Source organism: Pungitius pungitius, chromosome 4 (assembly GCF_949316345.1).
Source record: "Pungitius pungitius chromosome 4, fPunPun2.1, whole genome shotgun sequence".
Classification (NCBI taxonomy): domain Eukaryota; kingdom Metazoa; phylum Chordata; class Actinopteri; order Perciformes; family Gasterosteidae; genus Pungitius; species Pungitius pungitius.
Window position 1 is genome coordinate 18,829,950 of NC_084903.1, and position 22,908 is coordinate 18,852,857.

At 43.3% G+C, this 22,908-nt stretch overlaps 2 protein-coding genes and 1 long non-coding RNA gene across 3 annotated transcripts in view; 2 read left to right on the plus strand and 1 right to left on the minus strand.

The window, feature by feature from the left end:
• Positions 1-22,908, minus strand: part of LOC119227129 (UDP-glucuronosyltransferase 2C1-like) — a 76,706-nt gene that overhangs the window by 50,688 nt on the left and 3,110 nt on the right. The window lies entirely within an intron of this gene.
• On the plus strand, positions 373-21,970 carry nptnb (neuroplastin b). Its single transcript, XM_062561827.1, has 8 exons — positions 373-1,047; positions 9,796-10,143; positions 13,683-13,857; positions 14,534-14,628; positions 17,179-17,312; positions 17,492-17,765; positions 21,765-21,786; positions 21,897-21,970. The coding sequence occupies exons 1-8, from the start codon at positions 972-974 to the stop codon at positions 21,955-21,957; spliced, it is 1,185 nt and encodes a 394-aa protein (XP_062417811.1). The 5' UTR covers positions 373-971; the 3' UTR covers positions 21,958-21,970.
• On the plus strand, positions 17,777-19,378 carry LOC134127307 (uncharacterized). Its single transcript, XR_009956031.1, has 2 exons — positions 17,777-17,912; positions 17,978-19,378. It is a non-coding gene; the product is annotated as an uncharacterized LOC134127307 (long non-coding RNA).

The following is a 22,908-nucleotide window of genomic DNA, read 5'->3' on the forward strand; positions in this document are numbered from 1 at the left end:
TTAATCCAGCGATTGTAATCCACCCTACAGATTCATCCAGTCATTTTCTCTGCACAGTCTGTGACAAAATCTGTCTTCTCGTGACCACTCGTGAGTTATGGTTACATCCATATTGCAGGAGGTGTTGAAGAATGCGGATAGATGTGTGATAGGTTATTACCGTAGTCGCCTGCAGTTCAGTAAATACTGTATGAGCAGGAACCAAACCGTCTAAATGCTACATGATAAAACATGTGCGCGCAGAAATGACAAACAAAAAAATGACGGAACCTTGTGTCCGCGCGTAAAGGGGAATGACGGCCGAGGATGCACGTAATACCTGTCTGCTTCACTTCACTAACACCAATGCATACGCATAAATGTTATATGTGTGTAGGTGTGTGTGCGTGTGTGTGTGCGCGTGCGTTCATCCTGAGCGCATAGGGCACGCGCAGCTTGTCGTTGCTGCCGTTGCTGTCCTCCCAGCATCTACTCCTTTTCTTTTCCTTTTTTTTTTTTAGGAGCACACTTATGTTTCGGATACATCATCTCACGTCGGGAATCATTTCTGCGCTGCTTTCATTTTAACAACCACCACCGGAACCCTGCGGATCGTGAGCGCGCAAATGCGCATCGGTCTGCGCATCTTTGAATCTTCACAACTACGCTGTGGACAATCTCCCTGACATCCAAAGACCTCTCCTCTGCAATCCGACGGGGCTTCTTCACCGCCGATGGCCGCACATCGGCATCCCTGAGCCGCTGGCCTCGTCCCGGACCTTTCACCCATCGCCGTCCACCCAAAGGTCTTTGAATCGGGGGAGACATTTCTGCATAAGATTTGATTTTTTTTTAATGGTAAAATCACCCTCGGCAGAGTATTTTGAAGGAACCCGGCGCTATGCTGGGCCCATCTCTCTAGATCTTGTGATTAATACACGATCTCTCCTCCCACATTCGTCCGACCCTGGTACTCTCATCGAGCCCCAGCGATGCATCCGAACGCAGTGATGCTGGCGGTGGTCCTTCTGTGGGACTTGATGCTCCCCTTCATCTCGGCTCAAAACGGTAAGAAAGCAGACCCGTGGCATCCCCGTGCACGTCGCGTCGAGGGGAAAAGTGACTTGACTTTGTGCGTGGACGCCCGAGTGAAATGTTTCCCCAAAGAGGGTTTTTTTTTTTTTTGGAGAATGACTGCGTTAACGCGGACTACTTAGACAAGGCCACAGTTAGACGCCAACAGATGGCATTCAGTCGCCGACAACCAAACGGAACTTTTGCCCTAATGAACCTGAAAGAAAAAACTGACGCTTTTGTGACATATTTGTCTGGCAGGTTATTTGCTGTTAGCTGTGCATGCGAGAGGAAAATGGCATTTTAAATGTCTTTCAACACAGACAACAAGTTGTGTCTCTGTGGACAAAACTGAGGTGTGTAGCATTTTGGAATAAGTTCTTAATATTGACATGAGTAGCCTCTGGGTAGCCTCTGGGCTGCCAGTGTGCATAGTCCAAAAAGGAGAGGAGGAGGAGGGGGGAGGTTGCAGAGTATGTCAAGCAAGACTAAACTGCCATGGCTGCTGATCTAGTGTCGTTCAACCCCCAGTGTGTGTAGGCCGGCTGCAAACACCAGGCCCTTCTTGATCTCAGTGGTTGGACCTGTGCATCTTTTTGATCTAAATCCACTCCCCCGATGTGGCACATTTGCTGTCATGCTAGCTTAAGTTGATCGTTCTCTCGTTGGCCAGCTGATTCCACCCCGTGCTAAACTATTCGCTTACACAAATAACAGCCTTGTTTGGGCACCAGTTGTTTGTTCTTTCCAAATATTTAAAGACTAGGAACAAAAAAAAAACCCTGTTGCTAAATGGCATTGCTGCTTTTGGAATCTTTATTTCCACCGTGCAATAATAATAATAAAGATGGCATGGTTTGCTTAAGGTAATTGTCAGCAGCATGCCCTCCTCTGACACAGCATGTCCTGACTTCAGATTCTGTTGAATCACATCACCCAGAGGGGCACACAAATCAGCCACCACTCATGTAGAGAGAAAGTGGAGGTTTTGATTTTTATATGAAAAAAATCAAAACCCTCCATGGTTCCCGTGAGCAACCCTGACATGATTGTGAGAAATTTGACGGGTTCTTGTCCAAATGGAACGATCACTTCCTGTATTAAGATCATTTAAGAAGACATCTGTGTTGATCAATGATGTGATAAAACCCCCCTTCATATAAAAATAAAGCAAGGAATTCAAATGGTAAGGCTTAATGTCCACATCGTCTTTTCCGTGGGATAATCTGTAACCATTAGAAATGCTTTGTGATGAGAAGGTTGTGTAAAACCTCACTATACCGTTGATGGATTTATTTCTCTAAGATTTGAAATGGGAACTTTTCCAGAATATGTATTTCCTAAAAAATTGGCACCGTAAAAAAAAAAAAAATGATTGCACAATGAGTAAAATCGACAAGAAAGCATATACATCTCCAAGGAGACAAAGAAACTGAAATACCAAAGCAGTTATATAACAAAATATTATCCCCCTACATTCTTTTCTTAATTTCTCTGGGGTGTTCTCTGATCCTGCTTTCTGGACAATCAAATAGCCGATAAGTCCTCTATTTGTTTGATAAAGCTCAAGCAAAGGCATCGCAAACACTTCATGTGGTCCTTGCCCAGTGTTAGTGGGCGCTCCCTGAGGCCCAGGTCACACCACAGAAACACACGTCCAGCCATGGATCAAAGTCAAAGACGGACTGTTTGCCACCCTGTCAATAAATCCTCAAGTCTACATGCCATTTACTTTTTACCAAATAGACCCAGCATTCCTCACAGGTTGTATCACAGTAACACGCTGCAAGTTGGTGTTTAACACTGCTGGTAATATCCTGACATTTGCTCACACAGCGTGCATCCAAAAAACATTTCATTTAACGCTGACGGTTCAGATTAAAGTTAATAAGTGCAAGGCTTCTTATGCAATCCTGGATTTTCCTGTGATTTTAAAAGAGTTCAGTCCCTTGCGTGAGGGATAATAATAATTATGTGAGTCCATGAGATGTAATCACTGTATCTGGGAAGCCACGGGAATTCGTGCTTTTACTTCCTCATTTCCAAGGAAAAGTAGGCCTACTATAGGTGGCCAGTTCCTGCGACAGATATTTGGAGGACTGTAAATAGCATCCGTCCATTCTGCCTCGTTTCTATTTTTACCACCGAGACACAGCACGGAGAACTGTGGCTTTAAGGTCCTTTTGTGAAAGTGAATTCATTAACTCTTAATGGACGGCCTCCTTGTGCACAGCTGCACGGCCTTCTAAAGGCGCGCTAGGTGGCTGTGAACGGTCTAAGCGGAGAGATGATGGGATCTTTATGCAGGGGGGGGGGAAAGAAAGGCTGTTGAGGAGGTGGCTGGGTGCTGACCTGAGGTAGTGCTGTGGGTCTTACATAAGTTCCCCCCACGAAGCATAGCATAATCCTGCTGCCGACTTATTATCACTACATGCCCACGTATATTGCAATACGGATCGCAATCAAGTTTTTTATTGTCAATAAGTGGCCGTCTAATGCTTCTAACGCCACCGTTGTGTTTTCAGAACAGAAGGATTCTACAGCTACATACCGTTTAAATCGATTGACCGATACGATGCAGCGGCCCGTCCATTATCGTGTTTCTGCCGAAGCTCTGGCCAAAGGCGCATTTGTAAGTCTGGAAAGTATGCTGTAGGACTCAAGCCAGCTCTTTCACTGAGACACGCCTGCCCACTATGAAATCTGACACGGACCGCACTGATTAGCAGCCGCATCAAACAGTCTGAAACCCACTGCAGGTATTTACGCGCACAACCGTAAGGCGAGCAATGTTTCCTCTTTTTTTCTCCACAGGGATATGTGAAGATTTTTGCTGATCGTGCATGCAGGTCATACAGTTACACACATTCACATCTGGATGTTTCCGCTATTTAGCCACAGCCCAGTTGTGCGAGTAGTTAAGTGTGCTGAACAAGGGCAGCCCAGAGGCAGAACTCAAAGAGTTTTTTTTTTTTTTTTTTCCAGAGGCTCAGAGAGAACAACTAGTAGTGTGGCGAGACTCCCCCAAAGGTGTGGTTCTTCTGGTTTTAGAATTTTTTTTGTGATTTTCGATGATGACAATCAGTGTCCCCCCTGATGCACCTGTCTCAGTACTTTTTGGGTTTAACATCAAATCATTTGAATTCCCCTGTTTTGACCTCTGAGAGAGAAATAGGAAGCACTCACCAGGTTGTGATTAGAGGATTGGATTAGAGCATTTCTACCCAGCACAGGGGTTATAGGGATTTAAATCTCATTAAACTGTAGCGTCTCTTCTATCATCTGACAGACAGACTCAAGTTTTACAAGCCAAAGGGAGTCGGTGGCCCCAACGCTGAAAGTAATGGCAGTATTTGGTCACGTTGCTCCAACGCAGTGACATCAAACGAGGGATATGCTGTATTTCAGTGAGAAAAGCTGTGTGTTCAAGGCTTAACATCATCGCAGCCTCTCTGGCACAAATTCAGCTGCACAGCCCACGTCACACCTTCAAAGTGTATATTCCAAACTGCATTTGCAGTTCTCAGAGGAATTCTTGGTCACTTTGTTAATTTTGGAGTAAACTTCCCATTACATGGCTCACACGGATTTGATAATATTAAATCCTGTGTAACAAGGATAACATTTCATTATTGAATGTAGGGACAGAAAAGGGTCTTGTATAGTGTATATTCACGTTCCAATACCCATACTAGTGTACTATCTAGAATGCCAATTAAGATTTAGCATGTCACAACACATACTACATCAAATACAGTAAATGCCTGGGTACCTGGATGTCCTCCTGCATTCATTCACATTTCGCAGTGTGCAAGCCAGCATGCATGCATGCATGCATGTCCAGCTATTCCCGACACAGTCTTCTGCACCATAGATTTATGAGCAAGAGCTTCTAAGTTCAAGGTGCAGCGTTACAATGAAGAAGTATACCCCAATTGAATGCGTACTGCATGCAATGGTGTGTCATTTTAAGGGCCCCTGCAGCATGTACTAAAGGTAAAATGAAAAAGTATGCCCTTTGGAATACAGTGCATGTTTCATCTGTCAAACAGGAACCATTTAATATATGTACCAGTCTCAGTGTGCAGAAGTGTAATTCAGCTTTAGAAGGAAAGGTTTCTAAAACTGTGTAAATATTGTAGAATGAACAAAAACAGTTGTCAGTCCAACAGCTGCTGTACTTCTGACTCACAGTTTATTGGCTGTAAAATGCAAAACCACCAATATTGCCTAACTTAAAACATGTTTTGACACATAATATTTTGAGACATTGGGTTGGTGGCCAAAGTGCAATGTCGTTTTTTACGACTATTGCTGCGTAATAGAGAGGTTTCAAAATCCAAAGACTAACCTTCACTAAGGACAAGATAAATATATTAATGAATGTAAATATTTTTGTAGAATGAATGATATATATATATATCGATCTTATACCATGAAAATCGATGCATTATAACAGTGGATCAATTTAACATGTTGATGGTTTCATGTAGATAATCTACAACAAGTATGTACCTGCTCCCAAACGCACACCAACTGTTTACTAGCACACAACCAGTCCAGAGGTCCTCGGGGGGGGGGGGGGGGGGTTCCTACTTGATGCTTCTCTGGTTGTAGGAAGGAAGCTGACTCACTCTCAGGATGCGTGGTGGTGGTGGTGGTGGTGGTGGTGTGTGGCTTGCCGTCATTCCTCAGGGGAACTCTCCTCTCTACCTACACCAATCGAGTATGTGGGCTGTAATGGCTGTGACTTCCACACGGCATGCAAGACAGAGCTTGTCACCAAAAAAAAAAAACTACAGGCTATTTTGGGATTCTATCGTGCACATGTCACGAGGGAGTAACATGGCACTGCGAGGGATTTTATTATTTTTTCTTAAAGCATTTCGGTTGAATCATCTGCCACATGATGGAAATGCTTGACCTCCTTGGTCTGATTGCATACCAGTCACCATGGCAACCCCCCCCCAGTTTAACTGTAACACCTGACAGCACCTAAAAAACCCCACTACAGCTAAGTCGGTTTGGCTTGTGTTTTTGTGCATGTTTAGTTTGTGACGGCTTTGCAAATTTATAGTTCAACATGTGACACTGGAATTAAGGTTGCAAAATTCAAAGTTGGAAATTTAGGGGTAATTTAACCGAATTTACTATAGACAATGTCCTCCCAACTAGCTGCATCCAGGGTGCATCCTGAGCTTGGCTTGCATCGTCTTGTTTTCACTACATTTAAGTTCCCTGTTATATCCAGTTATGAAAAAGGTCAAAATTGTCAAAATTCCTGAGCTTAATTCCCCATAAAACATTTTCAAAACTTAAAATGCACCGCCCCTTTGCAACCCCGATTACAATAAATAACAACCTGAGCTGCCTCTAGATCCCGCTGATGCAGAACACCCCCCATGTTAGGTCCACAGGAAACACCAATTAGCCACCTTTAGCCGCTGAGCAAATGTGTAATATGTCTTAAGTAGTTCATGGGAACAAAAACGACCAGCATTCGCTTACTTTACTTTGTATTTAAGCCCACTGCACCAGTGGAATTGTTCTCGTCGTAACAGGAGATGGTGCAAAAACCCAAAGATGAACTTTCTTCTGTCACCGAGTTCCTGAGATCCGTCCACCCTCCATTGTTCCTCCCTTTGCCACTTCTTGTTATCCAGCACGCCTTTGAAATGTATGAGTACCGGCTGGCTGCTTAGTGTTTGGTTTTCACTGCCACTATAAGCTCCTTGTTTAAACAACACCAAAAATCGGTCTGCTGATTGGCCGAGTGTTGTCTGTAGTTTGTTCTGTGTGTCGTTCCCCTCACAGCCTCCCTCAGCCTGAATTTAAATGAAGTCATCTGTTCCCTTTTCCCCATTTAATTTGCCCTCACCTTGGAGAACATTACTTTTTTTTTTTTTTTTTACTATCGACTCGATACTATCCTGTGATCATGAGCACTAACGCACGGCAGACATTAGTTATCTGTGCCATAGTAAAGAACGCCTGTAGTAAATGTTCTGCCAAACTGAAATATTGCTTTAACAGTGTGGGGGCGGATGGGCTTGGATTCACCCTGTGGGATTATGGGGTGAGCATGATGGGCCCAGATGTTTCCAGAGAAAAGAAACAAATGCTAATTACTCTGCATATCTCTAGGCATCGCACACAGAAACACACGTTATAAGCACCAGATCTCCACACGCGCATCTCTTGCAGGAATACTGCGTTCAGTATTAAAAGGGTTTGCCACAGCCTCCCCTCTTTCTTGCTGTTCACCTCAGTCACAAACTGGTGTCTAGTAACAGACTTGTCGTTAATTTTTTGGAAATAATTGTCTGTACTGTGACGGCTCTTTCGGAGCCCAGGGTGCGGGTGAGAACGACGCAGCGTAAAAAACCCTTTTGATTGGTATTCATCTCCTTTTCTTTTAATGAAATGGAGCCGGCTCCGTTGTGTGGGAGAGCTGGATGCAGTTGTTTACACTCCCTTCGTCAGGCTTCCACGGGCTTATCGGTTCATGTGCTCACGATACATTACTTTGAGCAGGGCAGACAGATCTGGGAGGGCCTGTAAGCTGTTGTATTTAGACGCCTCACACAGTCCAACGCCCGGGAGACCACAGGCTCTTTGTTCCCATTTCCTCTACAACGATTCAAGGCAGAGTTGAGGCAATGTCTTTTTTTTTTTCTTTTTTTTTTTTACATGTACTTTATCCGAGCACGTGCGGTTTACAGCTGACAGGCTGCAGGGGCGGCAGAGAACGGTGTCTCTGGCCCAGGTGATTTGTCATTAGATGAGGTTCATTATGGTCGACAGTGTATTGTTGGGCCAACTAGTGATGTGAAACAGGGTCATGAATCAGGCACAGGCCCACCACGGTACACTCCCAGTTGTGGTAATAATGCTCATGGATCGTATTTTCTTTTTAATGCCACTGCATTTCATATTTGAAGGTTGTTAGAATAAAATGGGGGCTGTTTGTCAAACACACTATACAATAAGATGCCAGTGATGTAATGTGGTGGGGATGTGAGTGCATATTCAGGTTGATGAACTGGGGATGGGAGTTCATATTCAGGTTGATGAACTGGGGATGTGAATTCAGGTTCCACCTAATATGAAGTCCATTGAAATTTAAGAACACAAGTCAGCTGTGTGTGATTCTATCATAACTCTCCTATTCCATTGTGACCATATGTGAATTTTGAAAACCTGCTCTTAAAGTCCGGCTTATCCAAAATGAGAGCCGGCTGACCTAATTTCTGGCGTTACCAGCAAAAGCTGACGTGGATGAAGAGATTAGGTGTATGCACACAGTTAAATCAATGCGTGACCATTTCTGTGAGTTGCCTTTTGCAGACATTTGCCTGTATATGTTCTAAATATCCGTAGAATGCCGACCTTAAAGCTGATGTGACCATATTTCTATGGAAATATATATATTTTGCATGCAATGAGACAAGGATTGCCAAGGTTCCCTTTCAGGGTCTCTGGCTTCCTCCCACAGTCCAGTGACATGCGTGTTACGTGGACCGGTGCCTGTGGGTGTGAATGTGAGTGTGAATGTGTTTGTGTCTGAATGTATTAGCCCCGTGACAGACTGGGGACATGTCAAGGGTGAACCGTACCTACCCATGTGCCCTGCTGGGATAAACTCCGGCACTCCGGTGACCCTAAACAGGACATGTGGACAGCGGAAAACGGATTGACGGATTATGGGACACTGTTGTGGCATATCACGGGATTAATGACAAATTCAAACACATACAAGCGCAATATAGTATTTATTTACAAAATGTATTGAAGATTAATACAAATGTTGGGTAGGGGAAGATCATTTATACAAAATGATATGTGCTTTATGTCTGGGATGGTATTTTCCTCACCAAACCTCAATAAATTGTCCTATTGCCTTCCGCCAAGCAAGATTTTATCAATGTTATAATCCTTCTACTAATAAGTGGACCAACATCTTCGGTTAGAGGAAGAAACCGGTTGGCCTTGTGACTGACTCATGATACCCAGGGATACAAATTGGTATTGGTCTAATCACTCTTGACATTTCTTCCTGTGACAGAGTGTTGTCAGCGAGACACAAGGTCGAGGGGAACATTTTGCAAACCAAAGATTTTGACAAATTGTTTGGTTTTCACTGTTTTTAGTTTAGTTTTTATTCTGCACTGACACATACATGTATGTGGCAACATTACAGTGGGGCCACGGATTATTGCCACACACGGAGTTGAGTGACCTCTGATAAACAAATCTTTATGGCGACCGATTCAATTCAGTGAGAATGCACCAAGAGTTATTTTTGGAAAGTTGAGGTAATGTGTGCTTTTTCCTGTGCTGGATTCAATGTACTATCTCCGATGTTTGCTCCGAGCATAAGCACATGAAATGACAAACAAAATCCCGCTGCGCTCTTCCGTATAAGGTCAAATGTGAGAGGAACCTTCAGCCAGCACGGACATGGGACCCGGGCGGCCGTGACTCGGTCTGACTGTTTACGGCCTTCGGTTGGCCAAGTGACCCCGACGCTCAACGGACTGTTAATCATTAACCTTTTTTTTCTTCTTCTTCTCTAAATTATTTGATGCTTTCTTCTCATTAATTTTCTTTTATTAATCATCAACTCTTTTTTGTTTGTGTGTGCTCTGATCCTTCTTTGATTTCCTTCTCCTCCATCCCTTGGCCTTCTTCTTCTACCCTTCTCTCTTCCCTTTGCCCTCCCGATACACTTTTCCTCTCCAGCTGGGTTTGTGAAGTCGCCCATGTCTGAGACTAAGCTTACGGGGGACACCTTTGAGCTGTACTGCGACGTGGTCGGCAACCCCACCCCGGAGATCCAGTGGTGGTACGCCGAGATCAACCGAGCTGACTCCTTCAAGCAGCTGTGGGACGGCGCCCGCAAGCGCCGGGTGTCCATCAACACGGCCTACGGCGCCAATGGGGTCAGCGTGCTGGGCATCACGCGCCTCACGCTGGAGGACTCTGGGACCTATGAGTGCCGGGCCAGCAACGACCCCAAGCGCAACGACCTGCGCCAAAACCCCGCCATCACCTGGATCCGCGCCCAGGCCACCATTTTGGTGTTACAGAGTGAGTGGTCCACGTCCTAAAGCACCTTAGATGACGAACAGAGTTCTACCTCCCTGCCCCCGCCAACCTTTTTTAGGTGTTGGTAGCAAAACAATTTGTCTAATTACATTTATTTTTGAGGTAAATATGTTCTTTTCTGACATCAGTAACCCCCCCCCCCCCCTTCACCAAAATCCATTTAGATTCTTGTTGTAAATGACCACAAACCCAGGAACTTTACACAATCTCTATCTACATTTCCATCCTTCCTCCTAAGCCAAACCTTTGTTTCCTCTCGTATGTCCTTTAACAATATTCTGATCATTATATCTTTCTCCGTATCCTGATTTCACTCATTTCCTGGATTTATTTGTGGTACCATTACGTTGTGTCCTTCGCGTTACCCGGGTTGTTTACTCCAAAGTGTTGCCTTTGCTAAATCTCACGGTGCTTTAAAGTAATGGTGCTTTTGATTTGGTTGTCTTACTCTGGGCACTGTGTAAATGGGACCGTTAGAAGACACAAGGAGGGATCCGCTATGGTGTAAACGAGTGACTCCTGCTGTCGACTCTTTCCGCACAGAAGCAAACATTTTCTGCTTTCAAATGATTTGTGTGTGCGGTAAAATCCAATAAAGGAGAGGGTCACGTGAGGCCCTGTAGGGCCTATATCTCGTCTAAAGATTTCACTTATAAAAACAGTCTCTGGGCGCTGTGTAACCTTGTGCCTCCTCAGCCACTAGGTGTGTGACTGTGAATCAGTAATGACATTATATCCTTTAAACCTCTGCTCTATGCGCACAAACAGTCGAACAAACCGAGTTTCTACTGGATCTTTCTAATCTGTACATGCTTCAGTTCTCTGCCCACTGGAGCACGGGGAAATGTGGAATGTTGTTAGTCGCAGTGAAGCTCTCTGAGAAGCTTAGGGGTGTTTGATCCTTGCTGGCTCTTCTGATCGGACTGACGCGTTTCTGTTTGAGCACTATTTGATGAGGTGTAAGGGCTGAACTTTTATAATTATTACTTACTTTACCACAATGCAACCTGTAGAACCTGCCATTCAATCCCTCACTAAATATATTCTGTCATTACTGAGAAGTGAATGTCCTTCACATATGCATGTAATATACAAGTGATTACATGGATACATAATAGCTCATTTTTTATGAATGCATAGTCTGGGGAAACATGCCTAAGTCCGGTGGTTTGCTTTTGGCCTTTTGGTTTTGTTTAGTTTGTGAATTTCAATCACACTTGATCAATGCACCGGGAATCAATATGTGTAATTCATTCCCATTACAACAAAAGCCACTCAATAATCCTCAGTAGCAATACCAATGGATTATAAAAATGAATCTCTTTCAACATCTTCCTCGGACAACTATATTCATTCATGTTTCCTGCACAAATGACATTTTACAAGATTACATTTGAACGTGTCATGAGACTGTTTTAATGTACCCAATACGGAGGTACATTCTGTTATATTATAGCGCCAACCTTCGCTGACCTGCAGTATTTTATGATTGCCCTTAATGTGATACAAATTTAACAAGGCAAAAAGCCTATCCCTTAAAAGGCTGTGGTCAACTATAATTCATGACAAATACAACTGATTCAAATTGTGGCCTGTTTTTAAAAACGTCTGCTCCTCTCTCCACCAAAATGGGGCTAAATACATCGTCACGCTGCCTTTCTTTCAGCTTTCCTGGAACTGAATTTGCTGTAAAAGTACTACATTTAGCATGAAAAGATATCACATTTGTAATAAACTAGGCCCACACAAATTCAAGCTAAACACTCAAAGCTTTTTCAAACACCATTCAACCGTGCAAAGGGTAAGTATTTCACACTCATACATACACAGATATGTTTCGTCACCTAAAATAACTAGCTATTTGACAGTGCATGCTTTCTTTAAAAAAAGAAAAAATGTAAACGGCCATAATGAAATGTGAAGTTTTACTGATTGTATTGCAAAGTAACACAAATGAGATCATTGCCTTTTACAAGGATCTAATGCGCCTCTAAAAATAGACATTGCCTATCCATGCTGTCGCTATTGAATTTAATACATTGAATACATCTTGGCAAAATGTAACAGAATAAAGCTCTACGTGATACACAATCGAATCTATTCATCAATCCGCCGTTTAATTGGATACACTATTGATCTAAATGCGGCACTGTATTGTAGTAGCAAGAAGAGGAATGGTGATCAGATTTCGCTACATCTTGACTCAGTTGGAACAACGCACCACTTTTCTCCACATCCTGATATGGCGACCCAGTATCCAACGGTTACCGTGTATTAAGTTCCGACGAGATGTCCTACAAACAACCTTCTGGTCAAATTGCCTGTGGATCACTGGGCTGTGTTTTCCAAATGTTAATTTATGTACCTCATGTTGTGTGTGTACGCATGTCCCAAAAGATACTATTAATAGTACAGGCGGCTCTGCTCGGAGGGGGGTGTGGGGGGGGGGGGAAGAGATATCCCCTCAGCTATTGACTAAAAAGCATTGCAAAAAGAAGGTGTCATGAATGCTAATAGGAGACACCTGCAGGTCTCAGTCGCCCGTCTTTCCCCTTCCTCCTCCCCTCCTGCCCCGCAAAGTGTGGACTCGCTGCAGCAGCCAGTAGTAGGATTATGATGCTTCTCCTCTCTGCCCCTCCCCCTCGGGGGCTCCACCGTTACCATGGTTGGCCCGCCCTGGAGGAGGAGGAGGAGGAGGAGGAGGAGGGGCAGAGCGGAGGAGGCTTCCTGCTCACTAGTCAAGGCAGAGCAAAGGGCGCCTCGCTCTCAGATGACACCTCCTACACCCCTGAATGTCCTTGAGGAATGAACCCTGGTATTGTTTAGGAGCCAGTGTGCGTGGCCGTTTAGAGGAGGGAGTTATGTCGGTAGCTATTCAGCCACAATCTAAAATGTCAGAGGGCTTTTCAGTATAAATATATATAAATATATATATATATCTTCAGCTCAGATCTGCAAGTGCACGGCTTCTATATTCGGTTGACATTTACATGCAGCCTTAGGGTCAGCCATCTTGGATTAAAATGAAACACTAAACTGACTGCAGCTACATCAGCGGCCTGACTTTGTCATTGAACAATAAGAGGTTTTAGAATCTAATTCATTTAGATAAAGGCCGTCTAAACTCACAGTAACAAGCACAGAGCAACTCAGACTTCCCAGTAAATCCGATCAAATTCATTTAAATCAAACCGTTCTTCCGAATCGGATTGCTCTGTATTCATGTGCAGGGCATGAAAAGTACAAAAAATGAAACGAATCATGGCGATCCGTCCAATAATTCTGCGTAATCATTCCCTTTTTTACTCTGAAGATGAATGTTGGACGCGAGGATTTACGGCCCTTTCATGTCTTTTTGTTTATTTGTTGTTTGCACTTTTGTCCTCACCACATAGACACCCTCCTACACAGATCGTATAAAAACAGCACACGGCCTACAGCTACCACACCGCGGCCAGGAAGCACTGAAACTGCGGTGAGCCCCACTTCTGTGATGCGGTTTGACTGTCTCTGTCTTTCAGAACCAAAGATCAATGCCTCTGATCAGACCATCCTTTCGGCGGACAACCCCCGTAAAGAAATCTTCCTGCACTGCAACCTCACCACTGCACACACGCCGCACAGGGAAAGCTTCTGGATGAAAAACGGACGGGAAATCACAAACACGCGGACAGAGTTGATGATCACATCATACAGGTGAACAAAAAACAGTCGAGTTTTTGCCTTGTTTTGCGGAGCCGTGGAGTGAGGATTACCAAACAGCGTAAATGTCAAATCTAAATTGCTTGATAAGAAATGAATTAACTTGAAGTTTGTTGTTCTGCTTGGACAGCTGTCAGTATTAATGGGTCCCGCCACGTACAATAAGTGGCCAGCTATGTTTTTTGAGAGAGACGACCACTCATTGAAGTTAGAATACACGTACATTGAGTAAAAATAAATAAATATATACTTCCAGTATATCGCTAATGTAAGCCGAGTATTGATCCATTTCTATGCAACGAACCCTCGAGTGGTAACTGGTCTTTAGGTTCCTGCTGTGACGCCGTTATTGTGCCCGGAGCACAAAGCGGCTGTCGCCCCCGGAGACGTACCAGACTTTTCCCCCTGACAACGAGATGAGACCAATTGGTCGCTTCCTTGTCACATCATATTACAGCTTTAAAGGCCCGCGGGGCCCTTTCCTGTAGCATCAGAGCTGCTGTTTGCTTTAACGTCATTATGTCTCCCATGGCTTGGTGGGCCCCCTTAAGCGGTCACTGCTCTAGTCCAGACTAATTATTATAGTATTAACTTGACTAATTGCTTAGTAGTTGACTGGTCATTCAGAGTTGTGGCATCAGTTTGTTTTGTGTTTTTTTTTTTTTTGTAGGATCTTTAAACCACGGGCAGATGATTCTGGGGAATACATGTGCGTTTACACATTCGCCATGGCGCCCAATGCAAATGCCACAATCGAGGTGAAAGGTAAGATATGGCTGCGGCGTGTGAACGCACAACATTGGACTGTGTCACTCAGACGCACAAAAGAAATGACCGTTTCACGGCGATTGATTTCACTTCAGAATGTTTAACTTCTGCTGAGCGTCCCGTTAGCCTCAACCGTCCAACGCCGCTGCCAATTAGCTACGTCGTAGTTAACAAGGAGCGCCTCTGTAGTAAACCCCCCCCCCCCCCCCCCTCTCCCCCCAAAACCCGACCGATTAACTTCCGTGTTGGTTTCAGCTCACGGCTGAAGCCGTCACCTTGAATAAGGACTCGTTTCTGAGGGACAGTGAAACCCTGTTTCCAGAGTATAGCTCGCGCGCGTGTAATGCTTAAGCCAATTTGCCGAGGCACGGCTGCGGTGCAGACTGAACGCGCCCCGCCTCTTAATCCGCGGGCCTGTCTTCGGGCGCCGCCTTGTTGCATGACAGCGGTGACGGGCCCGCGCGTGTGCTCTGCCTCCACTTGGGTTGGGAGACGAGGGGACTCATCTGCACTCAAACCAAAAGCGTCCCGGCCATCTCTAAGCTGAAGGAAAAAAGAAACCCCCCTCTGTTCCTTAACTGAGCAGAATGCGTTCCCTTAAACTGGTCATTTCGGTTCGGAGCCCGGCGCCGCAGCTGGATCTGAACAAAGCATTTCCCTCAGCTCTTAAACACTGTTGTGATTTTTCCTCGAGGTGTTTAAAATCTTTTGTGACCCAGGTATCGCGAGCCCACTGTTATCAGCTTTGCACTGCGCTTCTGGCAGCAGTTCACTGAGATCCCTCGCCTACAGTGTCCTTGGCACGATCATCCTTTGCAGGACTCAGCTCAGAAGGCAACAGATGGAGGCTTCTGTGATGTTGTAGGATTAAGGCTCGGAATCCGGGTCCCAGCCATCTATGTCTCAGCAGTTTATTTAGTTTATTGTCTGCCATAGTAAGCTCACCACATATACATATTTGGTACCCCATCGTTTTTTTTAAAATCGAATGCACTTCGGGGCTGACGAATTCCCCTGACCTGTTAAATAAAGAAAACATATCTTGATCGCCCATGTTACTTTAAGTTATCGAAATCCAACAATTCACAAGGACGGATTTGATTGGGTGCCGAAAGGACGTCCTCGATCCATTTAGCTTTGACCTTGCTCTCCCCCAGCACGTCTTAGTCCCATTCATTTATCACTTTACCTCTGCCCAGCACACATATTAATAATCACTGTAATTGTAGCCAGCAGTGTGAAATGGACGGGTTTTTTGGCCCATTTCGGCGTCACTCCGAGGGCTGTCTCTGCGCTGCCCGCCACCGGGATAATACAGTCGGGATAAGGCACAAATGAGCTTGGCCACTCCCCTGCTCGGGGGGCACGTGGGCACCATAATTAGAGTGGGGTGATGTCACCAGACGCCCCCCCCCCCAACCCCCGCCCCATGATCCATGCGCCGCCGAAAAAACGCCCAGTCCAGGCCGCTCTCTTATCCTGCTTAATTGCTTGGAAGGAATTATTGTAATTTCGAGGATTAGTGGAAAAAAGCAGGAAGAGTTATCTTCCTGATGCTGTGCAGGGTTCCAGGCAGCGTCAGGGTCTCACCTTTGGGAAATACTGCGTTCGTTCAATTGATGGACCAGTTTGACTTGGCATCTGTTGTGGTGCTTTTATAACGCACGCCAGCATTTTTTTTATAACCTTTGTGTTGCATTTTTATCATCAGTTCATTCATTAATCAGAGCCAATTTACACCATTTTCCGTTGGCTCAAAATCTCTTTTGTGAAATTCATGGTGGAATTATTCTGAAAGAGAACATCTGGAAACGCTCATATCGTACTGATCCCCCTCTTCCCTGACCTCATTATGCATTGTATGGAAATGCCTTTATCTCAACCCAGAGTGATATTCTCCCTTGCTGGGGTGTACATCCTCACCCAATAACTGCATACAACTCGAGATGATCATTTTTTCTAAATTAATAATTGTAGCCCACCTCTACTCCTCTGCTAGCCTCCATTGGAAAATATTGTTTCATCCATCCATCTATCTGATAAGCTTAAAGTCATAATGGATTATTTTGTCTATATATTAACGGGGAGACATCCCAGGTGATTAGAGGGGAAAGTACTAATATTTGTCATGTCGCTTCCCCAGTTGATAACTTACATTTAGTATTAATTTCTTTTGCATTACATGTTTTCGGTTTAAATATCCAAATGAGGCATAATCTATTGCTCAAAAGAGAAGCGGACTCAAAAAAAAAACACGAAACAACGCAAATTCAGTAACCCATATATGAAGTAAGACCATGATTTAAACTAAATTAAGCAATGTGATGCATTGGTTTTCTGAAAATTGTTACCTCAATTACACTTCTCTTTTTAGATAGATAGAAATATGAAAAACACAAATGATTACCCTATCCACAACAGCCAATCACGCTTTCCTTGTTCATGCAATCTGGTAGGAGTTAAAACATGCTTTTTATCTATCTTGCTTCTACCAACACAGCTAACGATCCCTTTTATTTATTTATTTTTTTATTTGACCTTTTCCAGCAAAACCCGATGTCACTGGCCACAAGCGAAGCGAGAACAAGAACGAGGGGGAGAACGCGATGCTTTACTGCAAGTCTGTTGGTTACCCGCATCCCACCTGGACATGGCGTAAAATGGACGGAACATCCTACATGGTATATATACATGTATTTTTAATCTATGGACACATGTCCACTGTATATTTACAGTCAATTTAAAAACGGAGAGACAATATTTAGGTCCAATAGGTGGACACAATATTGAGCATACGTTCAGCTCCTTCAACATTTGCAATTTCCATCAACTTTGTGATTTGTTCATTGCGTCGTTCCAGGACATTGACAACTCCACTGGACGCTTCTTCATCACTATCAGAGACAACTACACGGAGCTCAACGTCCTTAACCTGGATATAACCAGCGACCCCGGAGTGTACCAATGCAATGCTTCTAACATGATCGGAAACACGGCTGAGACCACGATACTTCGGGTGCGCAGCCACCTCGCACCTCTTTGGCCTTTCCTCGGCGTGCTCGCGGAAATTATCATCCTGGTCGTCATCATCGTTGTGTACGAGAAACGCAAGAGGCCGGACGACATCATTGATGGTAAGTAAAAAATAAAAAAAAAAGAATCCCGTAAATAGGTCAATAGGAGATGTAGATATGAAATTATTTGTGGCCTATTTACAGCATTTCAATTCGAAACCTCTCAGCGGGTTCAATTGTATAATCGTCTGGTGTCTAAACTTTAAGGTAATGCAATATTTTTACTAGTGATTAGTAAAGGTAGGCACAGAGTAACTCCCTTTTCCAAAAAGGTCAACGGCTTTATCAGAAGAGGAGCCCATTACAATTTAAGGCTACTGAGTAGTTAAAAGATGCAACGTCAACACGGTTGCATCTGCTGTCACGCCAACTGTCCGTCAAAGGGACGCTTCCTGTCTTCGAGTGATTTGGCGAACATTGTCACACGTAAGCCACACCCCGGATGCATACAGATGGGAGGTCCCCAGGTAATGCTAACACGTTTGTTTCTACGTTGATAGCAGAATGGCAGGGCTCATGAACGTGAGGTTATCAGCCTGTAGCTATAGAGGATATCAGTCTGCCTATGTCACTTAATTGGCTACTATTCTTTTCCCCTTCATCTTCTTTCCAAATGGCAACATAATCTTAATGGGTGGTAAGTGACAGATCCTGCATGGTTTTGGAGATTTATTTCTGTCGATATGTATGTTCTTTACGAGCCCACAGTCCATCCAAAACATTATGGTCTTTGCTGAGATATAAACACAATGTTACGTTTATTAACAATAAAATTCCACCAAAATTTAAAAAAAAATACTGATCTATAAAGAATACGACACAGAGTGAAAAAAAAACCGGAATACATATTTTCATCTAAAATGTATTTTGTTGATTTCTGCCCAGATACATTTATTCCAGCAAACGTTTTCTCGTCCAGTTTTCCCTGCATAAGATCAGCTTTTTTCGTTTAGCAAAAGCGATGGCCCGTGCTTCGGGAAGCAGACCAAATCGCAGGGTGAGATTGTGAGAAGATGGAAACGTCTGGGAAGCACAGCGGCGTTTCTCTAGTCACCACAGGCTCCGTTTGACCTCCACTCGTGTGGCCTTGTCTTCTTTTTTTCTTTCGGGAATAAAACGTGAACACGAGCAAAATACAAAAACACACAACCTCTGATATGAATCGCCCCCGACTGGGCAGCAACAGTTGTGCTCCAGACTCTGTAGACCAAGGGGTGTCCAAACTACGGCCCGCGGGCCAACTGCGGCCCGCCATCCATTTTGAATTGGCCCGCAATCATTCAAATATTGTAACGGGCCGACACGTTCTGAGTCTATAAGGTTAGTGAAGGGCTCACGGTGTGATGTCAGTCGTCTTAGTGCAGCCTATGGGAACGTGTCGTTGTGATGTTTGGGGGTAATAAATACCTCTGAGTCTGTTTGGCTCAACGCACGTCTGTGAGCAGACGTTGTCTGTGTTAACGCGGGAAACAAAAGCAGACTGAGAACCAGAAAGACTTCTCCATGACGTCCTTCGCACCTCAACCACCAAACTGCTGTCCTTTCGAACCCAAGCGCAGCGTCGCTGCTCCCTACGTTCTCCGTTTACAGGAGAGTTCAAATATACACTGTTTTAATGTGGCAACAAGCCCAATTAATACATTCAGTCAATAAAGGCTCACTAGGATTTTTTTTAACAAACGTCAGTTCATGTGTTCACAATCCCAATCGTGTAAAAAGCTTGAAATATGCACATCCCCTATTTGTCTTGTCTCTATGAAGGGCGATCATCCGAGGCTCACTGAGAGAATGACCTGCCAACCTTTTTGTAAAAAATAAAAATAAAATCTAGTAACAGAGAGCTATGATGGAGGCTTTTTTTCTTCAAACATGTTCAATTATCAAACGTAATTTACCTGCATTTGATTGATTTTTATAATATTAGTGCCTTAGAAGGGAGGCAGTACCTCACATCTAGTGAGTGGCCCAGTCCTTTGTGTATTTTTCTGTACGTGGCCCTCGGGAAAAAAAGGTTTGGACACCCCTGCTGTAGGCCAAACAAATAGAACTGCTTTTTATTTATTTAACAAGATTTACTTATTTAAATGTTTGAGGAATATTGAGTATATACACGTTTTTAGACAGCAATGTCTTACTTTTAACTCCGCATAATGCACTTCATCCCCCAGAGTGACGGACAACGTATCATTTAATTCAAAATCCACTTATTAACCATCTATGAGTAAAAAGATCAGTGGCAATTTGATAATATTGAAATATTAAAAAACTATTTATACCATCAGAGCCATATGTAAGAGCCAGAACAAAAGGTCAAATTAGAATTTCTCTCATTAAATAATTTATTTTATACCGTAGAAAAAAAAAGACTCTTTTCTACAATACCAATGATTACATGCAGTAAGCTCTTTGCATGGCCTCTAGTTTGACTCCTTCTACCAGAAAAGGGAAGCGATGGAGGTGGATTATATTTGTGATGTTTATGCCATTTAAATCAGGAATGAGGAACCCGGAGCTCACGATGCTCAGCCGCTCTAAAATCTCCTCTTAGCATCCCGGATTTGGCCGCTGTCTGCATGCATTATGAATTCAGGTCTCCTGATGGCTTTGCTGTGTATGAACAGGTTTATACTCCAAAGGGCTTTGGAAGGCAGAGGCTAACATTTTCTTTTCAAGACTAGTTGCTAATATTACACAATTGCTTTGTGATGATTTGCAAAAAAAGAAAAAAACATCGCTTTACATAAAAAAAAAGAATATTTTATGTTTCTCAAAAACCTAATTATATTCGCAGCAATCAGACTTCATGTGCTTCAGTGGTTGGCAATGTTCAACCCTCAATCTCACACAGTAGAAATCCATTATTTGTTGTTGTGCGCTTGCGGAAGGCGTTAAAGTAAACAAAGCTTTGGTGGTGTGAGGTGTGACAACGGTGGGATATTCAGTCAGATGTTCCTCCTCCGAGTGACCCAACACGATACCTGCCACAATCTGATCCGCCATCAGTGCCATGGAATGCTGCTAATGCTGTTTCCCCCCCCAACTTTTAACTGCATGGAAAATATATCTCACTGTAACTGGTTATTTTACCTTTGCTGTGTTGACACATTTTCATCTGTATGCTGCACACGAACCACCTTTTTCTACCCCGAGGCCGTGGTTTCTTTTTACTAACTCGTCACTCAGTGCGACAATGTGCACACGTTCCTCTTCCCAGTGTCTCTCACCGTCACATTGTAACGTATGTTATTTATTGCACTGCTGCTGTACGCGAGAGAAGGAGCAAATCGTATTTTTGTCGAGAACATTTTTGCTTATTTCTTTTACAAATTGCATGTAGAATTGACTTAACACTGCATAAGGTGATACTAAACACTGCAGCACTGTAGATAATTCATGCACAAAGACGTCTTTGAAGGGATTGATGTTTTTATGCCAAGTCAGTCACAAAAATCACACCCGTTCAGAAATCACTCTTTAAAATGCTGAGTGTGATTAAAAGACGGCATCAAGTGAGCCATCTGCAGCCCTCCTACACATATGCTTCGTCTGAGATGAACAGGAACCCGGCGGGACTCACTTTTTAAAATGTTTGCCGTTAAATATGCGGTTATTTAAGACACCGTGCCAGAACGGGTTGTTTCTTCCCATTTCTGCCGCGGCACCGCAGCGATAGCGCATCCATTAGCGGCCTTTTAGCATCTAATAAAACAAAACATTTTTAATGCAAGAGGCTACTGAAATTCTGTGTGTGCTGCATTGGTGCTTTCCTTGTGAGTCTGTTCCTCAGAGACGAGGCTCCCGTGTCTGTGATGTCAGAGCTTCCCGCCCGGGCACGACTCGTTGCCACACTAGTTCTCGAGTATTGAAAGCAATCTGGGATCACAGCAGCATCGTTGCACACTGTTGGTTCCTTAGGGGTTTGGCAATATTTTGTTTCTAAAAGTGTATTTTTACACCAAATGAAGAATAATGTTGCAGTAAATGTGCTGAAACCGCCTTCTCTCGTGTTTTACTTCTGTGTTCTGCTTTTTTTCTCCCTGCTCTCTTCTCCTACCGAAGATGATGAACCAGTAATAACAACGTAAGTACATACATATTACTTTTTCTAAACATAGAATTCACCCAGAACTACTAGGAGTGGAATTGCTTAATTACCTGTGTGTAATTAAACCATAACTCCTTCTTTTCAAGGAAAACAAATTCAACAAACAACCACAAGGACAAAAACATTCGCCAGAGGAATACAAAATAAGCAATTTACTCAAGTAAGACACTGTTGTAGGGGATGTGGGCTAAATATAGAACTCACTGTGAGGATTATCCATGGTCACGCCTTCTCTTGATTTTCTCTTCACAGACAAAATGGCTAAACTGCATTTTTGACATCATGAAGGTATCAGAGGTGGATAGAGCTCCGGGCAGTTTGGGGGAAAAAAAGCATATCCTGTCTCATTTTATGAGAAACAATATCAGCATAACACTGGCAACAAAAAGAACATGATGGCTGTCTTAAGCATGCCTTATTCAGTCTTGCGTGGAGATTTCGGGATGACGAATAATGACTAGAATCACCGCAAAGGTGTACACATTTTTAATGTGCTGTTGATGTCTCCGTTATTTATTTTATCATATCCTCAGATGAGGCGATCCCTTTTGTATTACATATCATGTACAATGCATGCAAGATAATTACGCAATAGGATACTCAGAATAGACATTTTCTGTTGTTATCCCTCGTGTGGCTTTTTTTGCATCTGAAATGACCTATGTTTTTTATGGAGTCATCCTTATAATATATGTTTGTATATACATATATATGTATATACTGTACATACATATATATGCATACGTATATATATATATATGTTAGTTTTATTCTTGAGAATTTGTACAGCATATCATGGTCAGTTAACTATGTTTGATTTTGTGACAATGAGTCCACTTTATTGTGAAGCAAGGGCTTCAATGGCAGTATTTAAATTTAATTGAGAGTGATTACAGAAAATGACTAATGTGTGTTTAACTATCTAAACAAAAGCGATAAGTGTATTATTATTTTTTTCTTTCCAGAGTAACTTAGGTGTCTTGTATATGTTGAAGTATGAGTGTTTAAATGATAGGAAATCTCTAAAAAAACTTTTTTTTTTATATTTCCCAATTTCATTAATTGGTTTTTATTCCTATTTTCTCTCTCTAACTGTAT

Excerpts from the sequence above, each read along its gene's own strand:
- nptnb (XM_062561827.1), top strand. The coding sequence starts at position 972 with ATGCATCCGAACGCAGTGATGCTGGCGGTGGTCCTTCTGTGGGACTTG. Across the intron at positions 13,858-14,533 it reads TTGATGATCACATCATACAG|GATCTTTAAACCACGGGCAG; the intron begins GTGAACAAAAAA and ends TTTTTTTTGTAG. Across the intron at positions 17,313-17,491 it reads TGGACGGAACATCCTACATG|GACATTGACAACTCCACTGG; the intron begins GTATATATACAT and ends GCGTCGTTCCAG.